Source organism: Scophthalmus maximus, chromosome 4 (assembly GCF_022379125.1).
Source record: "Scophthalmus maximus strain ysfricsl-2021 chromosome 4, ASM2237912v1, whole genome shotgun sequence".
In the NCBI taxonomy this organism is placed as follows: Eukaryota; Metazoa; Chordata; class Actinopteri; order Pleuronectiformes; family Scophthalmidae; genus Scophthalmus; species Scophthalmus maximus.
Genome location: NC_061518.1, coordinates 26,681,004 through 26,705,518, shown reverse-complemented (window position 1 = coordinate 26,705,518; position 24,515 = coordinate 26,681,004). Strand labels below are relative to the sequence as shown.

Genomic DNA, 24,515 nt, shown 5'->3' with positions numbered 1-24,515 from the left:
TGTGTGTTTGGTGTTTTGACTTTTGACTTAACAATATATAAACTATTTTATATTGGTAGATAGATTGTCCATTAATAATTTTTAATTGCCTATTTTCAATAAAGACCAGGAGGAAAAGCTTGGATTTAACCATTTTATTTTAAACTTCATTTTGATTTTGACCTTCAAATGAATGAACTTTCTGTCTCTCTCCCCCTCCTCTTTTCTTCCTTTCTCCTTTCTTTCTCTATGCTTACTTTGCATTTTATTAAACTATTTTCTTATTGTATTGATTAAGTGTCTATTGCGACATGTAGACTTTTAGAAAGTTTTGTTTTTCTTTCCCAGACTTAGTTCCCATTTTGCAACTCAGATAAGTTGAGATAAGAAACTGACTATATTGATGACGTGTCCATAGTATTACAACATTTAATTTCGTTACTTAAAATTACCTTGCGCTTGTCCCTTTTCGTCGCCATCCTTCTTCTTTGGCTCGGTGTCGCCCTAACGCCAACACCGAGCATTACATCACCAACATCAGTAGGGTTACCTGGTCAGTCAGAATCAGGTTATTTTGACGGTCATGGTCAGTCCATAGTTTGGGGGGCCCCCTAGTGGCGGCGGGGCCCCAAGCGGCCGCTTAGTTCGCTTATAGGGAGAATGAATCCCTGGTCCAGAATGAATAGGGGCCTACAGAGACGGCCCCTATTCATTCTGGACGACCTCACGAGCTCCCTACACAACCACTGTGAGCAGAAGTTCTCCGTGTATTAGAAAATGGTTAAATGCTAACACTTCTGAAAACACATATCACATGACGTATATGCATACAGGTCAAGAGCATGTTGGTGTAACCAGGAAGCAGATTGTCTACGCTGCAGTTGGTTTCTTGTGAGAGAGGAACAGCGATGGTGAGTAGAGATTTCTCTGCTTGGACCGATGAAGAAGTGGAACTGTTTGTGAAAGTCAGGGGTTAGCGACACTTGTAATTCATTATCCGTGTTGCATTCACCACTGATGATAGTCTCTGTTTCATGGGGCTCCAAAGCTCAGCAGTGGTGCCTTTTAAAACTAAATGTTTGCGTTTGGATAAAACTCCTGGTTTGTGTTTAAGTCTGAATGGGCAGTTTGGATGTCTCCCAGCAGTGAATGCAAATGGTTTATGAATTTAAAGCACTTCTAACTCTTAACTTTCACTAACAAGGAAACGGCAGAGTAGACAATCTGTTTTCAGGTGTGTTAATATGGACTGAGGTTATTTTTGATTATATATTTTCTTTCTCTATTTTAGTGGTGTTGTGTGGATGCCCGACAGAGAGGTGGCAGAAATGATGCATTTTAGAAATGAATTGATATTCGTGTTGATGGAGCAAATGTTCTGCACCTTTTCTTGAATGATGTATTCATTAGCAGAATGTCAATTGTCTGACAATCAAGTAGGCAGTTTTCAGCTAAATAAAAAACAGAATAGATGTTTTATTTATTACATCAATCTTTTGGATGCTTTGTGAAAAGTACAATTAAAAACATAAAACATTCACAGCTAGTTTCCCTTTGTTTATTCCGGTGATAGCAAATTTTTATCCAAGAGTACAAAATGACATGACGTTAGAAAAAACCTTCTCGCTATACTCTAAATGGCATGGCATATTTAAAATAGTCTTCAAACAACATCACATCTTTTGACAAAGCACTAAAAAAATATCAAATATTTGTCAAATTGAAATGTTAGAGGTGTTAGTGAGAGCCAAAATTCCTGCTACAAGCTCTTCGGTCTGTGCTATGTATAATAACAGTATTAAACCAAAAAGCAATCATTAAAAGAAAGTGTAATGCAACAACATGGGACGCAGTTCTTCATTGATATAATCACATGATTAGAATGAAAAGATTTCAAAGTACTCCTGAGTTATGCTGGTACATGTTTCTGTGCAGTATCCATAACACCAGTCGTGTAACGTGGTATTAACACTTGTTAGTCATTTGTTTTGCATTTTCTAAATATAGGCTGCTTTCTCATTATATTATTAAAACTCATATTAAAAATATTAAAAAAATGTTTTGATACCTAATAGGCAAAGAAAACAAACAATATACAGGAGAAAATAAAGCATTTCGTTCAGCCACAGAGAAAGTTAATCTAAGAAATTGCACTTAGTTTTTAATGAACAAACAGTTGCATGTGCTGCATAACCATCAAAAAAATTCAGATGACCACTCTCTAAGCCCTGACCTACTGAGCTAATATCCACTGCTCAACGGCACATATGCAGTTTACAATGATAACAGAGTCAAATTTAACTCTTCAAATTATTAAGTCATCTGTGAACCCGTGGGTCTTTGATTTAGGAGGACGACAAAGGCATCTTGCTGAAATGACAAGATTTCATCAGCTAGCTAAGCAGAAAGAATGTCTCCATTCAGTATGTTTCACTTTCGGGATGTATTCCGCAAATGGAATATCACCTCAGAGTTGATCTCAGAGCAAAGGAAGAGCTTCCAACCTGTTTTTAACCTGTAACCTCAAAAACTAATGATAGGCTACTTGGCCTTGGAAGTAACACTCAGTTACTAACCTGGTTAGCGGGACAATGCTAATGACAGCAGCCACACACTGTATACAAAGATGGAGGCAAAATCTTCTTGCCCATCCCCCGGCAGTGCAGCCACAGTATGGGACATAAGTCCTGCGGATGAGACACGAGCCAAACTACAAAGTCAAAGTAAACCTTAAAGCCCCAGTGTGTAATATTTGTACTTTTCTGGCGGCATCTGGCGGTAAAGTTTCAAACCGCAATCAACTGAGCATCCGACAGGGGGACAATTTATGGTGGCGCACCGCTAATTCCATTTCCAGTTTCCCGCAGCGCTGGAAATTCAACGCGAATGCGACATATTCTGGACCGTTTTGTGCAACAACCGTATTTAATGCTGCGTTCCATTATACCTCGGAACTCTCACCCGGGAAGTCGGGGTGGTCATTTTCTTTTTCCGACCTCCTGAGTCGCAGTGGAACCTGAACGCAGCACAACACGACATAGCAAACATGGAGACTCACACGGAGGTCGGGACCACCTCATGTTACAATATTCAACTCATTCAAAGTTGAAGAAAAACATTAGTTCTTTGTTGCAGGTGATTATACATATATGAACACATAATTATGGACAATATATTATTTTTTTGTGAATACGTTCTTCTAAATATTACACACTGTAGCTTGAAATACATTTTTCTCAAAAATGGTTTGTCAAACTGATTCGAAGTGTTAATTTTCCCTTCCAAGTTTTGTTTCAATGGTTTATTGGATGCCATGAAAACAGGCTGAAACGTCCTGATAGACAGTTGAGACTGACTCGTTGATTCGTCGGACGAGTGCGTGGGCGGGACTTTGATACCTTGGCTCCAAACCACAATCACTTGTGTCTGGTATATGTTAGCTTCATTTTTGTACAAAGGGAGGAAGTGAAGACGCATCATCCATCTTTGTGTACAGTCTCTGATGGCAGATTATATTGGAACTGACAATTACACTGTTACATTTGTTTCTGCCTTTCCAGAAAACAACTGTATGTGAAGAAATCCAAAGCTGGACAGGCCTGCTTAAGCTATATCTGAACAATAACTGTCCAGGTGAGCGGCTCAGCAAATGGTCAATTCCAAGTCAACCTGGTACAACTGACCTTCACCAGCTGTTCCTGTTACCTGAGGTCTTTGTGAGTTTCAGTTTTTTGACCTCCCTGAGGACGTGGTCAGCCTGCCTCAGCTTCTCCATGGCCTCGGCCAGGATGTTCCCAGGCGTGCTCTCCCTGGCACCTTCGTCCTGAAACTGGGACACTCTGCTCAGGAGCTCGTCTGCCTCCTCCATCTCCAGAGCCACTTCCTTCTCAAGTTTCACGACGTCATCAGTAGGAGACCGGTCCCTTGGATCCACGGCTCTGCTGGTACGCTCTGAGGAGACCGCCAGTAGATCTCCGATGGAAGCTGACTTGACCTTGGTGGAGGGTTTGAGTGGGATACTTGGCTTCGAGTGAGGAAGCTTCAAAGCAACAGGGATCTGAACGTTGTGTGAATGTTGTCCAGTGATCGGAATGTTATCCTTGCTACCACCCAACACATCCAGACCAGCATGGCTCCCGCTCAGTGCAGCTGTGGAAGCCGCCAGCGCGTCTTCACTCTCGGAGCCTTCGCTGTCATCGTCCGAGTGCTGACCGCTGTCCACAGATTTCTCCTCCGCATTCCTTCTCTTCTCCGCAGGCAAGTGGCAGATCAGTGGACTCAGGTTGAGCCCGTCAGTGAGTTGGTCGTTCAAGGGGACATCTACTGAGGGGATCTCACTATTTGGGTGCAACACATCCGCATGAAGAGAACTGTCCGTGGTGTCTGAGGCAGTGTGGTCCTGTCTGACAACTGGCTGACTTACGGCTGGGTTGTCCTCTATGCGTTGCATCATGTCAGGCCGAACAAGTTCCTCTTGACTGCTCATGGTCTCCCCCGACACTTTAGCAGAAACCTGTTCCTCTGTGCTGGGAATCTCTTCACCTCTGATACTCACCAGAGCTTTTTGGTCTTCCTCCTCTGTTTCTACGGCAGTTCCCGTCATCTCCTCCCTGTTGTCACCATCCGCCTCCTGATTCTCGCCCGCTTTGCCTTCGACCTCTTGGTCTGGCTCCACAACCGGGTGGGATGGTTTCTTCTCTTTGGGCGGGGGGGCAGGAGGGTGGGGATTTAAACTGGACTGTGTCGGCTCTGTAATGTTGCTCACGGGTTTGATGGGAGGGGATGGCGTTGCACCTGCCTTCCTCATGGCACCGTGAATCTCAGACTTCTCTGCTTTGGCCTCCTCTGTAACCACTTCAACAGGTGAAACGCACAACTTGGCTTCTTTAGATGGAGGCATCGGCGGCTTCAGGACCTTAAAATCAATAATTTATTTTATATACCAAGTCATCCACATTGAAAAATATCTGCCCTGTATGATAAGAGTTACTGTATATGGAATGATACCGACCTTTTTCTCTGGACCATCATCTTTATCAGGTTCATTCTCAGGCGCTGAACTGGGTTTAGCCTCTTTGGTGGGGGGCATTGGAGGTGTGATGACCTTCTTCTGGGGGCTGACCTCCTCAGCACTGGGTCCTGACTGTTGCTCAGTACCATCACTATCGGCACGATGGGCCCCATCACACATTACAGCGTCCTCAAGATCAAGATCCAGACGTAGGATACCTTCAGACGACGCAACGGCTACCTGGAGGGTGACGAGAGGTTTTAAATTTAAAGTTGATTGTTGTACAAACTAAAGGGATAATTGCCAATACAGGTCAAGGTAAGAAACAACAGTGTGTTGGGAGTTCGGTGCTCTGAGTTACTACGGAATGCTGTTTCATTCACGAGTCATTTCCAATCTACAGTTTTTTTCAGATTACTGTTAAGATAATGTCAAAGTAGGTAAACACCCCTGCACAGATATTTCACAAAAGAAGCAGTCCAGTAAATTTGTAAAATACTTTTTTAGAATGTACCTACGAAATGTCTTTTTCTTGGAGGTTTTTTTTTTATTTTTTTATGTATATATTTGTATTTGACTTATGTTTGCTGTTCCTGTTTGTCTGTTTGCATTTGTGTTTATATCACCTGTGCCTCCATGTAGACTTGAGTGGTCGAAGTACACTCCTGTAAGTTTGAAACTGCACACACTGTGTTTTATTGAGAAAAATGTTAATAAACATATTGTTCGAAAGCTGTCTAGTAGTGAAGGGATTGCTATTGTGTTGACTTATTGACTTTTTACCTACAATATCTTAACAGAGATGAAAAACGTATTAATCAATTACTGTGATATTTCTGTTATAAAGTAATACGAATAATAATTTGAAAATATATTTTATTATGTGCATTTAGACTTCTGGGATTTTACTCTGAGACTGCTAAATTAACTGAGTATATTTACTTTTCTGAAATTGGCATTTTCTGCTTCACTGTGTTCCGTCTGTTTGTTTCAGGTTCTCAGTTTGTCTTTGTAGACTGTCTCCAAGCTAAGCTCTGTTGTGATCAGTATTCCTGAGCTAGATTTACTCATCTTCTAGTTTTTAAAAGCATTTCCCTGCTTTACAGTGCTCTGCCTGTTTTTAGATTTAACAAATTTGGTCTTGTTGACGTAAATCTTAGTAAAGAAATCTATCTCCACTGACTAAGGTGGAAACAGTTGCAGTGCAGCTCTCTATCAGCAGAGGTAGTTTTAATTGCTGTAATTTTAAAAAGCCAGCATTTGTTTGAAGCGGCAGACGAAGACGAATCAGACAAAGCACCTTGCTTTGGGTCTTCCTGCTCCTTCTCAAACGTTACACGCACAAACACTCGCACACAAACCTCTTTCATGTGTATCCTGGTTGGCGGCCGCCGGGGCCGGTTCACTTTTGGCCTTGTTCGAGTCACGTGCTCTAAATTACTGCTGTCATCGACCGTCACCTGTGAAAAGACGACGCCTGTTCATTCACAGCGTAGAAATCTGAGCGTGTACACGAAGGAAGGACGTCACTGACACTTACTGACTCGGTTACACTAGCTTACCTCATCAAAGACTTTGTTCTTTGCCCGATTGATGCCATCAGTCAGGGCTTTAATCCAAGCCCCCTTCTCGTCTGCTGTCTGAGTTTGGAACTTCACATCATTCACCTGTCAATAACATCACATGATGATTTACTACACACACATTCCCCTTTTTCCAAACCCATTACTTTCTTTTACGTTAGAGGTTTAGGTTCTAATACAACTCCCCTCTATAAATCAAGTAAGGACTTCTATAGACAAAGAGTGAAGGATACTTGAAATTGAAATGGTGGGCTAATCCTGGATCGGAGGCCAAGTTGGCCAGTGTAGTGTTCGAGAAAATGAGTCGACTTCTGACTTGTTTTATAACGTCACTAAACATTGTCCTAAGGAGTTTATGGTTCAATCTCTAGTTTCACGTCTGCTTCAATACAGCACAATGTTCATTTTGTAAATTGTGGACTCATTTAGAGCTGTCAATCAGACCAGACCCGCTCCTACATCTGGTTGCAAAAAGAACAACGTGGCACTTGAACTGAGGGTGATGTCGCGTTGGGTTGCCACCTGGTCACTGTAGACTCACAGGGACACCTGAATGAAACAGCCATGTTAATGTTCCTAATTACATCTGGTCTTTTCCTGCTATGATGCATCAACAGGTCAAAAGATCATTGGGCTTTAAAGCGACAAAGTAATGTAGGGCTGCAACTAACGATTATTTTCATAATCAATTAATCTGTTGATTATTTTCATGATTTATCGATTAGTTGTTTGGTCCATAAATGTCATAAAATGGTGAAAAATGACGATCGTGTTTCCCCAAACCCCAACATGATCTTTTGTTTTGTCCACTGTCGTAGAGGAGCAAAGAATCCAGAATTTTTTTTTCCCATAAAACTACTTGAACCGAATCAACAATTATCAAAACAGTTGGCGATTAATTTAGTAGTCGTTTACTAATCGATTCATTGATTAACTGTTGCAGCTCTGAAGTAATGACCTTCGAAGTTCTGTTACGATGGCTTTTAGGTCCTCTGGTTTTTTCTGCTTGCTCATTGTGGGAACTGTTGTGTTTCTTGACCTCACTATGTAAAGTGCCTATGTAATACCATGTAATTCTTTTATTTATTTGTCTTTTTGCTTCCATCATGCACTTACCTCCTGATCCACAGATGCCCATGTCCCATGTCCCATGTCCCGTGTTAAAAAGGCGGAGGGTGGGGTTTTTGACCTACACTGCAGCCGGCCAACAGGGGCCGATCAAGATCATTTGGCTTCACTTTTGTGATCTTTCATATGGTCCGTATTTATTTACATGCCATATGACATTGCTACACTCTATATCTCTCATTTACATATAACTTTTTTTTATTCTAATGTTTTAATATCTTATATATATATATAACCTTCAAGTAGGTGCACTTGTGAACTTCTCCTGTGCTTTTTTCTTTATTTCAGCTAAGAACCTGTAAAGCTACATTTTTAATTGTATTACTTCACTGATTTCCTCACTCACTCCACCTCTTCAAACAACCGCGGCCAAGCAGCCGCAGATGGTCGGCTGTGGGAAACACAGCTGTTGCTATGGTGCTCGGAGAAAGTCTTTTTTGTCTTTTGGCACCATTCAGTCGTGCAGAGCCGAAGCTGAACAGGGTTTCCCAAGAAAAACCGAGAGGCAGCCAAGTAGCTCTTCACGTCCTGGTCAGGACCCACTCACTTTATTCACAGTTTCGGGAACTGCATTCAGTTGTGGAATGAAAGTGTATCAACTTACAAAACTGTTGTTTGTAACAATTGTCTCTCTAATTTTTCAGTTCCCATTTTTTCAGAAAGGATTGGTTAACATTTGGTTTTAGCTAAAGTCAAAAGGAAACATTTTTGCGATCATTGGGTGCTCGGCACCCCTACAGGTCTGATCCTAGAATCGCCCCTGGTGAAAACAACATAATATATCAAAAACCTTTGTTTGTTTCCCAGTTTGCTCCGCTCAAATGTGTTGGCTCACCTTGTTTCCAGACTTGGTCGATCTGATCAGTATCAGTCTGTGCTTCTTTTTGAAGGGGCTCTTTAACTCGTGACATCTGTCATAGTTCTCCAGGTCCAGTCTCTCTAAGCAGTTCTGCAGCTCCTGCAACACAGAGTTTGGGGTACATGATTCAATATGACTTTACTGTGAATGTGACTGTAAAACTCATATTATGAGAGCTTTGTTTTTAATCGAAACACAATATAAAACCACATTAAAACAGTTACGTGACATATGCTGCAGATTGGAGGGAGAGCCGCATGAAGACGAAGCTGGTAGAGACTATAGCATACCTCATTTTCATACACCACGATCTCCGTCTTTTCCACGTGGATGAAGCGGTCCTTGTAGCTGGCCAAGATTCTGCCGGGAGCCTTCTTCACCCATCCGGCCTTACCCAGGAACTTTGGCTCTTTACACTGGGTGGGGTCCTCTTTTACACCCTACGATGACATAGAGAGAGGAAATCCCACTAAAAACAACATACTTTTTTACTGATGCTTCTCATTCTTTCTATCCTCTTCTCATTGAGTGACTAATAAAGGATGATCTTATCTTATCTGTCTAATGTAACATAGTTACAAGCTCCACGTGGTGAGGAACAAGCCTGAACAAGTCAGAAACAAGATTGAGAGACTTCATGCAGATAGGGGAGAGGGTACAGGAGCATCAATCGGCCACTGAATTGAAGCTGCAGCAGGGAACAGGAAGAGCCACACTAATAACACAACGTTCTGTGGTTGACCTGAAAAAGAAGTGACACCATGAACAGGTAAGGGGAAGTGCCTCTAACTTGGCACAAGATTATCTGTAGAGTTTTAGTGACTGATGATCAGACAGTGTGAAAGACACATTTCATGAAGTTAGCCTCTATGGAGGGAAAAATACAAAATGTCACAAAAGTGCAGATTGATGGAGAACATGAGAGGAGCCCTGATGAATGTGGGCAGCACAGTCTTTGGTCTGAAGAAGCCAAAGTAAATTTGTTTGAAGCAACTGGTTTCCAGTGTGTGCAAATCTGTTCCATAGTTTTTGCTTAAACCTGCTGACAAACCAACTAACCAACCAATCAACCAACAAAGAAACGGACAGGGGGTGAAATCATCACCTCTCTGGCAGAGGTAACTATGACCTGATGAAGTAAGTCCTCTGTCCTGTATCCAGTCACACGTTTGAGTGTTTTTGAAAACCAAAGGCAGAGCAACAAAATCGAGTAAAAAGAAAAGAATAATCAGTAAAGAACATCTGCCCACGGGTTTGTGTTGGACTGGTATCATCCACTCACTAACTAAATCTCACTTTATAAGGGAGGCAGTGACTTCTGTTGTAGTTACTTCTTTAATTTTGGATTACAGTGAAATGAACAAATTAATTATTATGAAATGAAATGATCAAGGGCTGACAACAGTGACTGATTTCATGTATAACATGAATAAGTGAGTGAGAAAAACATTGACATTCTATATTACTTATTAGAAAGACATCAGTTTATGATATATCAGGATTTCTTCCTGTTTTGATATTTGTGTTTTATAGACACTGTGTGAAGCTGATATCAGAGTGGTCATTGATTTAGCATGTTTACATATGTCTGGTTAAAAACACACAGCAATGGAAGCAACTGTCACAGATACAGTGCAGATTGTGTCACACCCCTGTGTTTCCCCTACCATTGAATTGGGGGGGCGCCCCGCTGAAAAGTCTAATTCATTTTAATATTTTTATATATATATATATATATTTATTTTTTTTCTGGTATTTTACATGTAGTGCCAAGCAGAAGTAATTTCAGGTCACTTTCCTTATACACCTTATTCCTCATTCTGCTTCCACTGTGGTGTCATTGCAAAACATAGTTTGTTGTTAGAGAAGTTGGGCTGAGGCCTCTTAACGACAGACTGTATCATCTTCTCACCTCAAACTACTGCAACTCGGACCAATATCTACAATATAATCTGTCACAATCACCTCAGGGTTCATGTGGTGACAAAGACAATCAGAAAACTACTTTTTTTTTAAAAATTAAAGTGTAACTTCCATTTTCTTCTTTTGGGGAAATATCCAAATAATTTGGAGACAGCTTGTCTCTCACTTTTTTGTTTTTGTGATTTGTCTGCTCTGACCGGGCACCGCACCCTGGACCTCATGTATGGGAGACCGACGCACTAACCACTAGGCCAAAAACTCGGAGTTGCAGCGCCACCAGCTAGCATGTCTCTTAAAGGGGCACCAAGTGATTCTAAAGCTATACACATTTTCTAAAAATTTGCAAATATTTCCTTGCGGTCCGCTAGCTGTCGGTTCTGTGTGCTTGGCGAAAAAAAGATCCAGGTTTTCGTCTCAGCCCAGGCTCCGTACATTTAAAACGAAATAAATGGTGCGGACCTCACCACACAACACTGTGTGCACTCGTTGCCACCTTGCTAGCCAATGGCGCAGCTTTCAGGTAAGCCGCCCAAGCAGAAAAATCACTACGACAAAAACAAAGAGATAAGCTTTGTCCAGAATCTCTTACTGCCCCTTTAAGGTGTCGACGAATGATGTTTACAAACTGCACTCCCAGTGTTGTGTGGTGCGGTCCGCACCATTTTTTGGTTTTACGATTTTCAGAGCCCGGGCGGAGCCGAAAACCCAGATTATTTTCACACAGAAACGACAGCTGGCGGACAGTGAGCGAATAGTCGCGGATTTTTTGAAAACCTGTATTGCTTTAGAATCGCCTACTGCCCCTTTAATTGTTTGTTCCAGTCTTCATGACTCAGGAGAAAAACTTTCATTTCAGCGTTGGAAGTTTTTAACATTATCCCTAAAGAGGATGTAAAGTTTTTAACTGTTCTGATCTGTTGAATCAGTTGCACATTAAAAAAAACATGAAGCTGCCAAACTTTTTCTGAATCTACAGCCCATACACAGTCGATCTGTGGAGTGTCCAATGTGTAAACCCAGACACTCCCTTTTCATGGTGACTAAACCCGACAAGTGCAGGTGTCTGCAAAATCCACAGCCTTTGTTTCTGTTGGGAGAAAACTTCCACAGGATATCTATTTTTTTTTCCTTTTTTCGGGGTTTTAGGTGGGAGGTCATCTGACACATTTTCCACTTTCACTGTGACTGCAGCAAGTGTGTGTCAACTTGGAAAGCAGCAGCGCAGCTGCAAATAAAGGAAGAGGGGAAGACGTGCCAGAGAGAGTGAGAAGGGCAAAAATAAAAATAAAAGCTTTTTAAAACCACTTTGTAGGCGAGTGATCGTGTCACTAGAATAAGTTCTCCTGAGAAAGACGAGGCAGCCTCAGACACACGGTGGCCTTGGCGTGTTTCTAGCATGGGGCTGGTGGACGACTTCAGCGCACTCGAGCGGAGGGCCGCGGGAGGTTTTAAACTCACACAGGAAGTCTGCTCTCGTCCTGAAGCACAGACCTGCCCACAGAATCTATTAACCATCCTATCTGTGGTGTCACAGTGAACTCTGACACAGATGAGCCGTCATCCACCGTTGTGCAGTTTAAAACCATTTGCAGAGACGAGCCGTGAAGCCACTGTCAAATGACAAAACACTGAAGCTGAGGTATCGCATGTTAGAAGAGGAAGAGGAAACAGAGACACACCTCGGCAGACATGTGCTTCTGATGAAGTCTGAGGTCAGGGAGCATCTGGCACTCATTGATTTTCATGCTGAACTGCCCAGCTTGAGCTCACACTTCACCGACACTCAACCCTGACTGCTCGGGCGGGGAGACGACAGTGAGGCAGGGCTGGACTACTTATTAACCTTTTATATGCTGGGATGAAACAGACATGAGGTTCTAATTATGAATTTTTTTGACCTTAAAAAAATGTGAGGACATGTGGCCTGTTGTAAACGACGGGGCCGTTCCACACCCTCCGACCTGGAACAGGTACAAGTTCGTTCACTGGTCAGAGTCACATTAAGATTCCCGAGGAAGTGAATCACCACGCAGCATGTGAGCTATCGCAATCCACACATCTCTTCCTGCTCACGTGTCTATAAAGTTAAAACCGGTGACAAAATGGCCCCAGTTGGTCTTCGCATCACATTCACACCGCAGATCGCAGGCGGAACTGAAAGCTTGAATAAAGACACCGACATAGATGATGTTCTTTTTTTGACTGTCATGGCATCCTGTCAGTGTGAAGACTCAACACCCCCTTTCATTTCACTTCGCACTCTAAACTTTAAACTAAATCCTGGTGGCACATGAGTTATTCAAAAGATCAATTTGTGTGTTGATCCCATCGAACTCCGTGGGAAACAAACATGAATATGTATCTGGTTGTTACAAAAGTAACTCGTTGGTGTATCAAAACAATTATTGCAAAAGGAGGAAACCCATCTTTGTGCTGCTGTCACTAATGATCCTTTTCACTACTGTCAATGAAATATGTCCATCCACCTGTCCTGGTTGATCACCGTACTGTACCGAGTGAAAAGAACGCTGCTAACGCTAGCTGCTAACCAAGTTGTAAAGTTGCGATATTATTATTGAGAGGCTGAATCTGGAAGAAACAATGCGGTGACAACGGGTGTTTGCCCGTGAACGTCAGCGTGTGTCCTGACACGATAACGTTCATGTGCAAACAACCGTTAATGAATTTTGGGAGGCGTGCAGTTAGTGACGCTAGCGTAGCTTTGCTAACGTTAGTTAACTTGGATGTGTGACAGCTGAACTGGAACCACAACACAGATGTTTAGTGCTATTTCAACTTTAATCTCAACATTTATACTTTATTGCTGAACTGTTTAATAAATTAAAAAAATCTTCCCCCTCATTTGTTCTTTCTTTTTCTTGGCCCTAATACTCTTCCGTATCACTTTGACCTTCATGACCTGTTCCTACAGGGTGTAGGTGGTGATGAGGGAAGAGAAAACAAGTGTCTTCAGTTTAACCTTGAATGTGTCTATAGAGGGAAAACACTGTTTCAAAGCTTTGGAAATTCATGATTCCTTTTATTCCTTAGCCTGGACCAGGGAGCGGCCCAGAGCGGCGGGTCAGAGGAGCTGAGATCTGGGAGTGGAGCGGGGGCAGAGAAGCTCCGACATGTGTGGAAGGGAAGGGTCCGGCCATTTAGAGCTAGAGAAATAAAAGAAGCTTAAAGTCTTAAGACAATGTGTGTCAGTCAGTGTTGACATTGTGGCCACAAAGAAATCATGTACGTGAAACACTATAAGTAAAAAAATATGAACATAAGTTGATTCTAGAGGTTTGGAGAAGATGGAACCTGAGAATAATTGTATACTGTTCAGTATAACTTTTTACATAAAGATTAATTGATCCAAAACCCAAATTTTATATCAATTAATCAATTACCTGACATACATTTTTCTTCTAAAAGAAAATTGTGATTTTTGAATATGAGCTATACAAATCAAATGTGATGAATGTATTGATTGATTGACCTGGACTGAACTGTGAACTCTGTACAGATATGACCACGATCACTTCTACTACAAGTCTTTTTTGATGTCACAGCCAAACAAAGTGAAAACTACCAATCAACATAGCATCCACAAAAAATGAGCTATATAGTTTATGTTGATCAGACGACGTCATGAAGAAGTCAGTAGATGACATGCAGAGCTCATCAGTCCATGTTCCAGGTCTCTCTGCGTCATGACCTATGTATGAAGCCTATGTAGATTCAAAAAGTGATGTATTGAGCATATGGTAGGAATGACATTATCGTGACATCACTGTGAAGTGGGAAATGATGTAATATAGCGTAGCAATGCATCAATCATTCTTCATCATATGGTGTAAGTGAGGTCATGATGATGTCACTATAATACTGACTGGTGTGCAGGGTACAGTATGCGTTGCTCCTCTGATACTGTACTTGGCAGACAGACGTGGACCAGACTAATGAAGCAGGCGTACTGTACAGCTACTGAAACCTGCCACGTCCACCTTCTCATCATGTGCTCTGTACTGTACTTGGTATTTTAATTATTTAAAGCTACAGTGGGTAATATTTAGAAGAACTTATTCACAGAAATTTAATATATTGTCCATAACTATGTGTTCATATATGTATAATCACCAATGTTTTTTCTTCAACTGTGAATGACTTAAATATAGTTACATGAGGTGGACCCGACCTCCGTGTGAGTTTCCATGTTTGTTACGTAGTGTTGAATCGGAAATTGAATCAGCGGTGCGCCACCGTCAAGTGTCCCCTGTCGGTTGCTCAGTTGGTTGCGGTTTGCAACTTTAATACCAGATGCTGCCAGAAAATTACAAAAATTACACACTGGGGCTTTAACTTTTGTTGCTGAAATTGCGGCACTTATAATAATAATTAGAGACCGACCAATATGGATTTTTGGAGGCCAATGCCGATATCGATATCTGGGACTGCATCATTTCCGATACGATACATCTGCCAATATATATATATTTTCAATCCGTCAATGATTCCTAAAATGTGATTATCAAACATTTATGACAAAGACATGTAATTGAGGCTTGATATTTTAGTTTAACCATGAACTTTATCATAAATAACTATAAATTGAGAATACAAATACAACCAAATACATAGAACTTATAACAAACATTTATTTTACATAAAATGTAAACATAAATGCACATTTAAAGGCTCAAATCAGATAATATCGGTTGGGCTCTTAAAATAATAATAATAATTATATGATACTTATGAGCCAACGATTAGAGCGGTATAGAATGTAAAACCATGGCACCACGGTTACTGAATTCATTCAGCATTAACAGGAAGGGATTTGTGTTTAGGTTGGTTCAGTAATTAGCTCATCCGAGTGGTTTCTCTCCATCTTTTTATCATATGTGATGGTAAATTGAATATTATTTTAGTTTTGATTCGTTGTTCAGAAAAAAACAAACAGCACATTGGCCTCTGGGCAGTTGTGAAGAACATGTTTCTACATCTTGTTGTTTCACGCTAAAAACGATTAATTGAGAAAATCATTTGCAGACCGTTTGGAAATGTAAGAAACCCCTAACTGGGTTTACTGTATATTTTTCATCATCCTCTCCTGCTCATTGTTAGGGGCACACAACATGATTTCAAGGTCCAGAATGAAATGCTTCTGACTGAAATGCATTTTGGAGGATTTGCCAGGTGGTAACAGAGAACAGATCTGCTGTGTGTATTATATATATATATCTTATACATCTATATATAACTTATCTTATGTAGGTGCACGTTACCATCTCGATGAGCTTTCTAATAACTGAGCCACTGACTCCAGGCCAGGTTTTTGTTACTTCCCACTGCATCAATTCAATTCAATCTAATTCAATTCAATTTTATTTGTATAGCGCCATATCACAACATACATTGTCTCAAGGCACTTTACATAGTGAGGTCAATATTATAATATTACAGGGAAAACCCAACAAATCCCACAATGAGCAAAGCACTTGGCGATTGTTGTCGGCTATTTACCACGCATTTTTCTGTCACATTCATACGCCGTTGGAAGAGCCGTCAGAGGCGAGTTAGGGTTAAGTGTCTTGCCCAAGGACACAACGGCATGTGGACTGGCGGAAGCTGGGATCGAACTACAAACCTTCGGGTTGGTGGACGAACGACTCTACGTCCTGAGCCACAGAAATGCACCTGACAACACCCCAGTTTCAGACCAACAACCTTGGGTGCAAGTGCATTCGCCATTCAAACAATGTGAGCGCTGGATGGGAAAATAACTTTGTCCATCTGAAACTAGTAAAGATATACTTGTGTTCTGCTTTGTGCCAGATGAGTGACAGTGATGGAAGAAGACATGTCCTTATATTTAGAATATTAAAAATGATAAAGAGTGGGAACTATGATGCGTTGACTTCACTGTTTCTACATTTCATCCTGTGCAGAAATGTAACATGTCACACACACATTCGCATTCACTACTGAGAACCCTTTCTTTTTCATAAAAGAATGTTCCCAGAAATTGTGAGTGGTGCCCCAGTAAGAGGGTGTGCTCACACACACACACACACACACACACACACACACACACACACACACACACACTCATTGTGTGGCAGGAGCCTGTACAGCACCATGAATATGAGAGAAGGTTAGTTGTTTTCTGCCTGACACATAATGTGCTCGTCTGTCTCATCAAGTGGATACGTCATACTGTGAACTGTAGGTTAGTGAGACAACGGGATGAGTCACGGAGCTGCCACACATGATCACCACCAGTTTTGGGGGTGAAGGATGAGGAATGTGAGGCAGAATGTTAGGCAGTGAAAAGACGGGAATGACTAATTGAAAACAAAAGAGACAGACGAGAGCTGAACAGCTATCAGGGGACAACCCGTCCAGCAGTTTGGCCTTTAATGTGAGCACAATATACTAACTTTTCTGTTTTGATGTGCTTTTGACTGGAGCACCTGAGTAAAATGATCATAAGTACAAGAGGCTTTGATCAACAACAGACAGCGCTTGTTATGTACTGTACATTCTTACACACTGAAGGGATGTAAATACTACTGAAATTAATATTTTTTTCATTTCATCACAGCTTTAGGAGCAACAGTACATAACACAACATGTCTGTACACCAGGCTGGTTAGTTACAGTTTAAATCAAAAGTCCACACTGCCACTACCACGTTCCATAGTGTCATGGTAAAATTGCCGTGACGTTGTAGTAACAAAATAACATGAGGTAAGTTTTGTAACAAGTTTAGCTGTTTTTGATTTAAAAGCTGATGTGGCGTTTTCATGATGTTTCCAGTTTAACTTAGCGTTCATTCGATATGCAAATGGAAGTCAGGAGTCAACGCACGACTCGAGTGGCGCAACTATCTGCTGCACAAACATCCACCCAATGTCCACGTCCAATACAATAACACACATGCACAGAATTCACGAGAGAAGCAATCAGTCGGACTCCAGCATCCACGGCAGACCTGCTGTCCTTCTCTGATGAGAGAAGGACAGCACACCAGCACATCTGGACAGCACACCAGCACATCTGGAACCAGAGCAGTCTACCCTAACCCCTAACATTCCATCTGCCGTCATCGCCCAGACCAAACAACGACAACGCAGGTCGTGAAATCATAATCTCTATTGCAAGAGAATGATGGGTCGATAAAAAGACAAACCGCAGCATGTATTCAAAACATCAAAGCTCCAATGTGAAACCATCTGCTTCGTCAGGACTTTACTTGGACCCGCAACCAATTGCCCACACTCCAAGATATCAGTAAATATTGATGTTTTTAATACAATTTTCTATATATTTATATATAATTATTTTTCATCAAGATTCATGCAGTATTTCCTGGGAAATTGGAGTGTCAAAAATCACCCTTTCACACAATGTTTTAATGGGTTGTGTCTTGGTGGGAATCTGTCCGGTCTATCCTGCTAACAATGTGTGTGTGTGTGTGTGTGTGTGTGTGTGTGTGTGTGTGTGGGACGCCAACATGAGCTGCTGCTGATGGTCAGTCTTACTGTGACGGACTGGCAATGCAATGTGTTTGCGAGCGAGAGAGAGAGCGAGAGAGCGCCGCACACAGCTCTACAATGAAACACAGTGTTAGAAACCTTTTATGTTCCCTTAAAAAAAATTCATATCATTACGAAACTGAAGCAGGGGCAAATATAGTATAGTAGCATATAAACAATGGGGCGCAGGATGTGGAACCCCCCTTTCAATTCCATCTTTAATGTGACTCACATCTTCAACCTTTAATGTAGATTATGGCTCAGCTGTAATTGTCTCATTGTCTCCTGACGTCGCAACAACACTTGTTGATGACAGTTGATGGTCAACATACTCGGACGGGACAGCGCAGCTTCGTAATCAATATGTTTGGTGTTTCTCATCAATGTGTAAAGTGGAAGGTTGTGGTGTGTTCATGTAACCTGTGAACTGTAGGTTAAAAAACCCAGCTCTTTGACTTCCCTTTTCTCATAAGTCGACTTCCTCGAAATGCCTCTGAACGTGTGCACTTGATAAGAAAGTCAGTTCCATGAGTGCAGGTTATGTGTCATGTGTCATAACCTGTGGTGTGATAACATCTGTTTTTAGAAATACATCACCATTCATTTTACATTTCTGCTTATTATTATTATTATTATTATTATTATCTGTGAAGCGTCAACCTGAGCCAACCTGCAGACGTCATCTCTCTCCAGAGGAACCCAACACTTCACATATCTTGCTAGATTTGGGAAATATAACGAGGCCGAATTCAGCACAGGGCCCGTCCGACTCGGACGAGGTCAGGCTTTCTGTTTGTGAAGTTGTGTTCGCGTCCGCACGTCGCGCCACGATCAAAACGACCAGTTTTCCAACGGGAGTCTGGTGCTCGTCGCCCCTCGCCGTGTTTTCCCACGGAACGCGACCGACGGAGAGTTGATGCCACAGAGATCTGACAGGTGGGCAGGTGCAACTTTAGCCAGATAAAAGTCGGGGGCGACGCTCCCGGCCTGTGCGCTGCCCTCCTCCCTCCCTCCTCCACCGTACTCACATCCTCCATGGTCCGTTATGTGGCTCGACACCGGCCCGGGTCCGCTCCACGTCAACTTATCCTCGGCAGAAAGTGCTCCGTACCTCTGCCCTGGTGGCGTTCTGCAGCGGACGCATTCCAACACACACAAACACAGCCAGTGACCCAAAAACAAGGAACCGTGCGCTTCACGAACACGAGAGTCTTCGTTTCCTCTTTTGCCACTGAGAGAAAAAAAAGCGAAGAAAAAAGTTTGGTTTCCGGTTGATGTGCATACACACTGTTGAATCGAGAAGTCCGTCGAGGAGGAGCCACACGCACACGCACAAACACACACACACGCACACACACACGCGCACACACACACACACACAAGCACACGCAAACACACACATACAGACACACACACACAGACACACACACATACACATACACACGCACACACACGCACACGCAAACACACACACGCACACAAACACAAAAACACACCCACACACCCACACACACACAGACACACACACGCACACGCACGCACACACACACACAAACACACGCACACGCACAGTGTCGAGGGCAGTGCGTTCAGAGCTCAGCTGCAGCATCCTCTCATCTGCAGCGCCGTCACCAGGTCACAGTCGTGACTGACTGATGGAGACGGACTCTCCTGTCACTTGACGCAACACTTCCTGGAACAGAGGTACCAGGAAGTGTTGCTGTGAGGGTACTAATGCTCGATAGATCAGCTGAAAGCTCTGGTTAAAGACATTAATAAAGGGTTGCGAGGTTGTGAGAAAAGCCAGAAATGCATTTTGAAATGTTGAAATGTTTGAGACCTTTTAATGAATACGTTTGAGTCTAGAATACACGTGGCCAGTGGCGCCGTCATGGGAGGGCCAGGGGGGGCCGCGGCCCCTCCCATGAAATCACTGGGATAAGATAAGATAAGATAACCTTTATTCGTCCCATAATGTGGAAATTTGGACATTACAGCAGCAAAGTGGATAGAAAAATATAGAAAGACATTTTAAAAAGCAATAGGTGTGTACAAAATATAATATAAAAAAGACATATAAATACTATATACAGAGCAGTAGCAATAGTTACACATGAGGAATACATTTTTTAATACAGATAATAGCTAAGGTAACAAAGAGCAGACTTAAATAAACAAAATCCAACTCTCCAAACCTCAAATCCAAAACTCCAAAATGGAATAATAGAATTCCTTTTGGTATTGGTGTTTCCACCCCGAGATTTTCAGTCGCCCCATCTGGCGCCACTGCGCCTGGCAACACAAACTGGCAGACCAAAGGTTCTTCTTATTAATGGCTTATAATGACATTCATTCAAAACAATTATAACTCATTTTATTAACTACTCATGAAGCCATTTGTTACAATGTAATGTTTTATTATTTAAAAAGTTATAATCTAAATGAGCACTTGAAGCTGTTTCTGCCTGTTTCATAAATGTTCATGTGCTCTATTGATTCTTGCACGTTTGGGTAATATCTTCATGGTTGATTGCTTATTGTAAATCGCTTTGGACAAAAGCATCTGCTACATTAATGTGATGTAATGTAGGAGGAGGGTAAATCATAGTTGTGACTATTACAGTTAAATTTAAACTTTAAAAGTTTTTTTAAGGCATAAAGATGAGTAATAACTATTAGTAAATCCACATGAACAAAACAAGATTTAAAATCCATTGTGGCACATTTCCCCCCCAACATAAAAATGTAAAACCTTAATGTGAACACAGTCAAAACATTGTTAAAATGTTAAAATACATCAGAGTTTAACACACACACACAAATGATTGAGGATGACATGGACCCCACTGAGATAGGTGAGGGAAGAGTTAGGGTGGAATCAGGTTGAACCAATGAGAAGGGAGGGGGCGGTGCTCATGATTATCCATGGGTGCGGTTGAATTGTCAAATTGTCTTAGAAAGTTTTTTTAATCTTGACGTGACCCAGAAGTATTTGAACGGCAGCCATGGTAAGAGCTGGTCAGATTCTCTAAATGTATAGGAAAGGAGCTTCCTTTCCTATCTCCTAGCCCCACAATTCATTGCGGCAGCGATATTTAACGTGACGCACCATGCACGAACGCAAACGATTCAATCCGAAGAAGTAGAAGAGCATGATTATGACCCAGAAGAGACGCATGTCATCATGTCAGTTACTGTTACATATGAATCATTTACATCTGATGTCACACGGTGGTAAAACACTGAAACATGCTGATGGAGCCGCTGAGTTTTTTGTAGTTCATCTTCAGAAATGTTTAGTTTCATCACGACAGACGCATCAACACGTCCACCGTCACGTGATGACGTAGTTTAGTGAAAGTGGAGTCGGATTCTCTGAGCAGCGCTGTCGACTTCTCCTGAGTCCTATCAGTCCTCCTTTACACCTTTCATTGACCTCATAGCGTTTTCCACTGAGGAGAACATTTCAATTGCACCCCATGTCTGAAAGTTATTAGTCCTAAACATTGAGAGAGAGAGAGAAAAAAAACTACAAACGACCAAGAGAACTACCAATCCATGAGCTGACACGAGTCATCAAGAACTACAGAAATACTGTAGCAATGCTCTAACACCAGAGGGCGCACCTTGACCAAAAACTGTCTTGAGCGAGGAAGGTACCATAGGTGAATTGCAATTCTGAATGCTGAGTGTGTATCTGTCATGCCTCGGTCAAACATCATCGACAGAGAAGCTGGAGGTCCCCCTCTCAAGGAGTCGGGACATCAGGGGGATATTCAGTGGACGGACTCTGACGAACAGAACAGGAGCACAAGTTTAGATCAGGGGGACGAGGGATGCAGGTGAAACATATCGTGGTGAGAAAAAAGACAAAGACCACCAGAAGACACACAATGTAAGAGACATCAAAATAAACTGGAAAAAATAAAGGGAGTGTATTCATATAGTGCTTTACATTCAGTCCCATTTACGACACAGCAGCGTTAAGAGTCTTGCACAAGGACACTTCGTCATGCGGACTGGCAAGAAGCAGGGATCGAAACACCGACCTCCCGTTAAGTGGATGAGCCTCTCTACTGCCTGAGCAACAGTCCAAGTCCAAGTCCAAGAGTTCCACAGAGGAGCATCGTGACAAAGACTACCAGGGAGGTGGAAGTAGCCTGCTGGAACCCAGATGGATTCTGGGAGCTCATTCATTTGCTCTGTCAGACTCTGTCTGGATCTGTTCCATTGGGAAGTAATTTGGCAGTTTTCTTCCGGTCCAATCACAACCGATTATCTGATAATGGGCGGAGTCTATACACTGTGACGCGGAGAGAGAAGGGACTTTTGTAAACAACCAAGATGGCCGCCGCTGATGAACGAGCATTTGACTGAAAGTACCTGATATTTTCATATTTCTCTCCCCATAAAGACAGCAACACACTTCACAGACATATTGTGGAATCATCATCATCATCACAGACATCACATCATCTCCTCTCTGCTCTTGTCTGTTGCCCAACAGACGTCACATGACTCGTCTGCGTCCGTTGGGAAATTGAAAATGAACCGAGGTCCCAGACTAATACGTAATTGAGTATTAGTCTGGCTACGACAGGCTAGTGACTAAGAACACAAATGTCACTGAAGCACGACGGTGGCAGTATCATGACCCCTGAGGATACAGTCAAGACAACATTGGAGTAAATGTAGGTCTTGTCGATGAGAAGTATTAGACCTAAAACCGATTGAACATCTGTGGAGATTCTAATAAAAGTAACAAAAATGTCAAGTTTGCGTATTTTTTAATTTGTTATTATGGGTTATTACGTGCAGATAGGATAAAATGACAGTTTCATGAGTGTCAAAAGCAAAAGGGGTCCAAATACTGCTCTCAACATGGTGTCCACAAAGTGAGCGTTCAAAAGCGAGAAACTCGTCAAAGTCATTGACTGATAGGGATTTTTGACAAAATATTTAAAACAATGATTTATTTATTTGGGGTACTATGTGTTAAAAGGGGCCATACGTGATCACACAGTTATTTCTATATTGACTCTAACATCACTTTGATCCACTATTTGATCTCAAATGGAATGTGCTGTTCAGATCTTAGTCTGAAAAACAGATGTTGTGCAAATACTGACAGCGTGGACTGTGGCTGCACACGAAATAAGACAACACGTTAAAAAAAGCATTGGACACAAACTGTTGGTCAACAGATATTCATTTTAATGCTCCGGGGGCTGCTTGGTCATTCTCAGGGAACTGTTGATGTCTTTAAACATATTCATTTTATTTCACTTATTGATTTCATTTGTAACTGCTATTGATCCATTTATCATTCTATTTTTAAATCTTAATTCCATTGGTTATTTTCACCATTTTTGTTTCTCATGTGCATTAGTCTGCAATGGTTTAACTGTTTACAACAATCAGCCACACACACACACACACACACACACACACACACACACACACACACACACACACATACGAATGTAATGTGGAACACTTTATTATAATGACTTTATTCCAAACACATACAGTAAATACAGAAGTGCATCCTATAAGGCATAAAAAGGCATTTACATTCATACTGCTCAATATTTAGATAACTTAATAAATACAACAATTATACTCCTGCAAGAAGACTTGAACCATCCAGAGTCTCTTGCTGTGTTACAGTAACACTTGCTGTCTGCTCCAATCAGAAAGAATCTGTGTACAATGGCTTCTTTCGGGGAGTATTTAATGAACTGATGAGCAAATTCCAGAGGTTTGTTCACTAAAAGAAAACACCTGGCTCTGCTGCGAGGCAGCGTCATTCTTTTCAGCAAAATGGCGACACAGCGACAAATTGACGTTTTGTGTGACAGTGACCTGGTGCAGTCATTTTGACAGTCTGCTGTTAAAAGTTTTTTTAAGGCATAAAGATGAGTAATAACTATTAGTAAATCCACATGAACAAAACAAGATTTAAAATCCATTGTGGCACATTTCCCCCCCCAACATAAAAATGTAAAACCTTAATGTGAACACAGTCAAAACATTGTTAAAATGTTAAAATACATCAGAGTTTAACACACACACACAAATGATTGAGGATGACATGGACCCCACTGAGATAGGTGAGGGAAGAGTTAGGGTGGAATCAGGTTGAACCAATGAGAAGGGAGGGGGCGGTGCTCATGATTATCCATGGGTGCGGTTGAATTGTCAAATTGTCTTAGAAAGTTTTTTTAATCTTGACGTGACCCAGAAGTATTTGAACGGCAGCCATGGTAAGAGCTGGTCAGATTCTCTAAATGTATAGGAAAGGAGCTTCCTTTCCTATCTCCTAGCCCCACAATTCATTGCGGCAGCGATATTTAACGTGACGCACCATGCACGAACGCAAACGATTCAATCCGAAGAAGTAGAAGAGCATGATTATGACCCAGAAGAGACGCATGTCATCATGTCAGTTACTGTTACATATGAATCATTTACATCTGATGTCACACGGTGGTAAAACA

General features: G+C 41.8%; 1 protein-coding gene across 1 annotated transcript; it reads right to left on the bottom strand.

Annotated features, from left to right (window-relative positions):
- Nucleotides 1–3,095: 3,095 nt before the first annotated feature.
- plekho2 (pleckstrin homology domain containing, family O member 2) lies at nt 3,096–19,324 on the bottom strand. Its single transcript, XM_035628289.2, has 7 exons — nt 19,044–19,324; nt 8,851–9,000; nt 8,537–8,659; nt 6,553–6,657; nt 6,352–6,450; nt 4,991–5,230; nt 3,096–4,894 (listed from the first exon to the last, which is right to left on the bottom strand). The coding sequence occupies exons 1-7, from the start codon at nt 19,050–19,052 to the stop codon at nt 3,665–3,667; spliced, it is 1,956 nt and encodes a 651-aa protein (XP_035484182.2). The 5' UTR covers nt 19,053–19,324; the 3' UTR covers nt 3,096–3,664.
- Nucleotides 19,325–24,515: the final 5,191 nt, after the last annotated feature.

Coding starts and splice junctions, on each gene's coding strand:
- plekho2 (XM_035628289.2), bottom strand. Junction 8,660..8,850: donor TCGTGGTGTATGAAAATGAG/GTATGCTATAGT, acceptor TCTGTGTTGCAG/GAGCTGCAGAACTGCTTAGA. Junction 5,231..6,351: donor CCAGGATACACATGAAAGAG/GTTTGTGTGCGA, acceptor GTCACCCTCCAG/GTAGCCGTTGCGTCGTCTGA.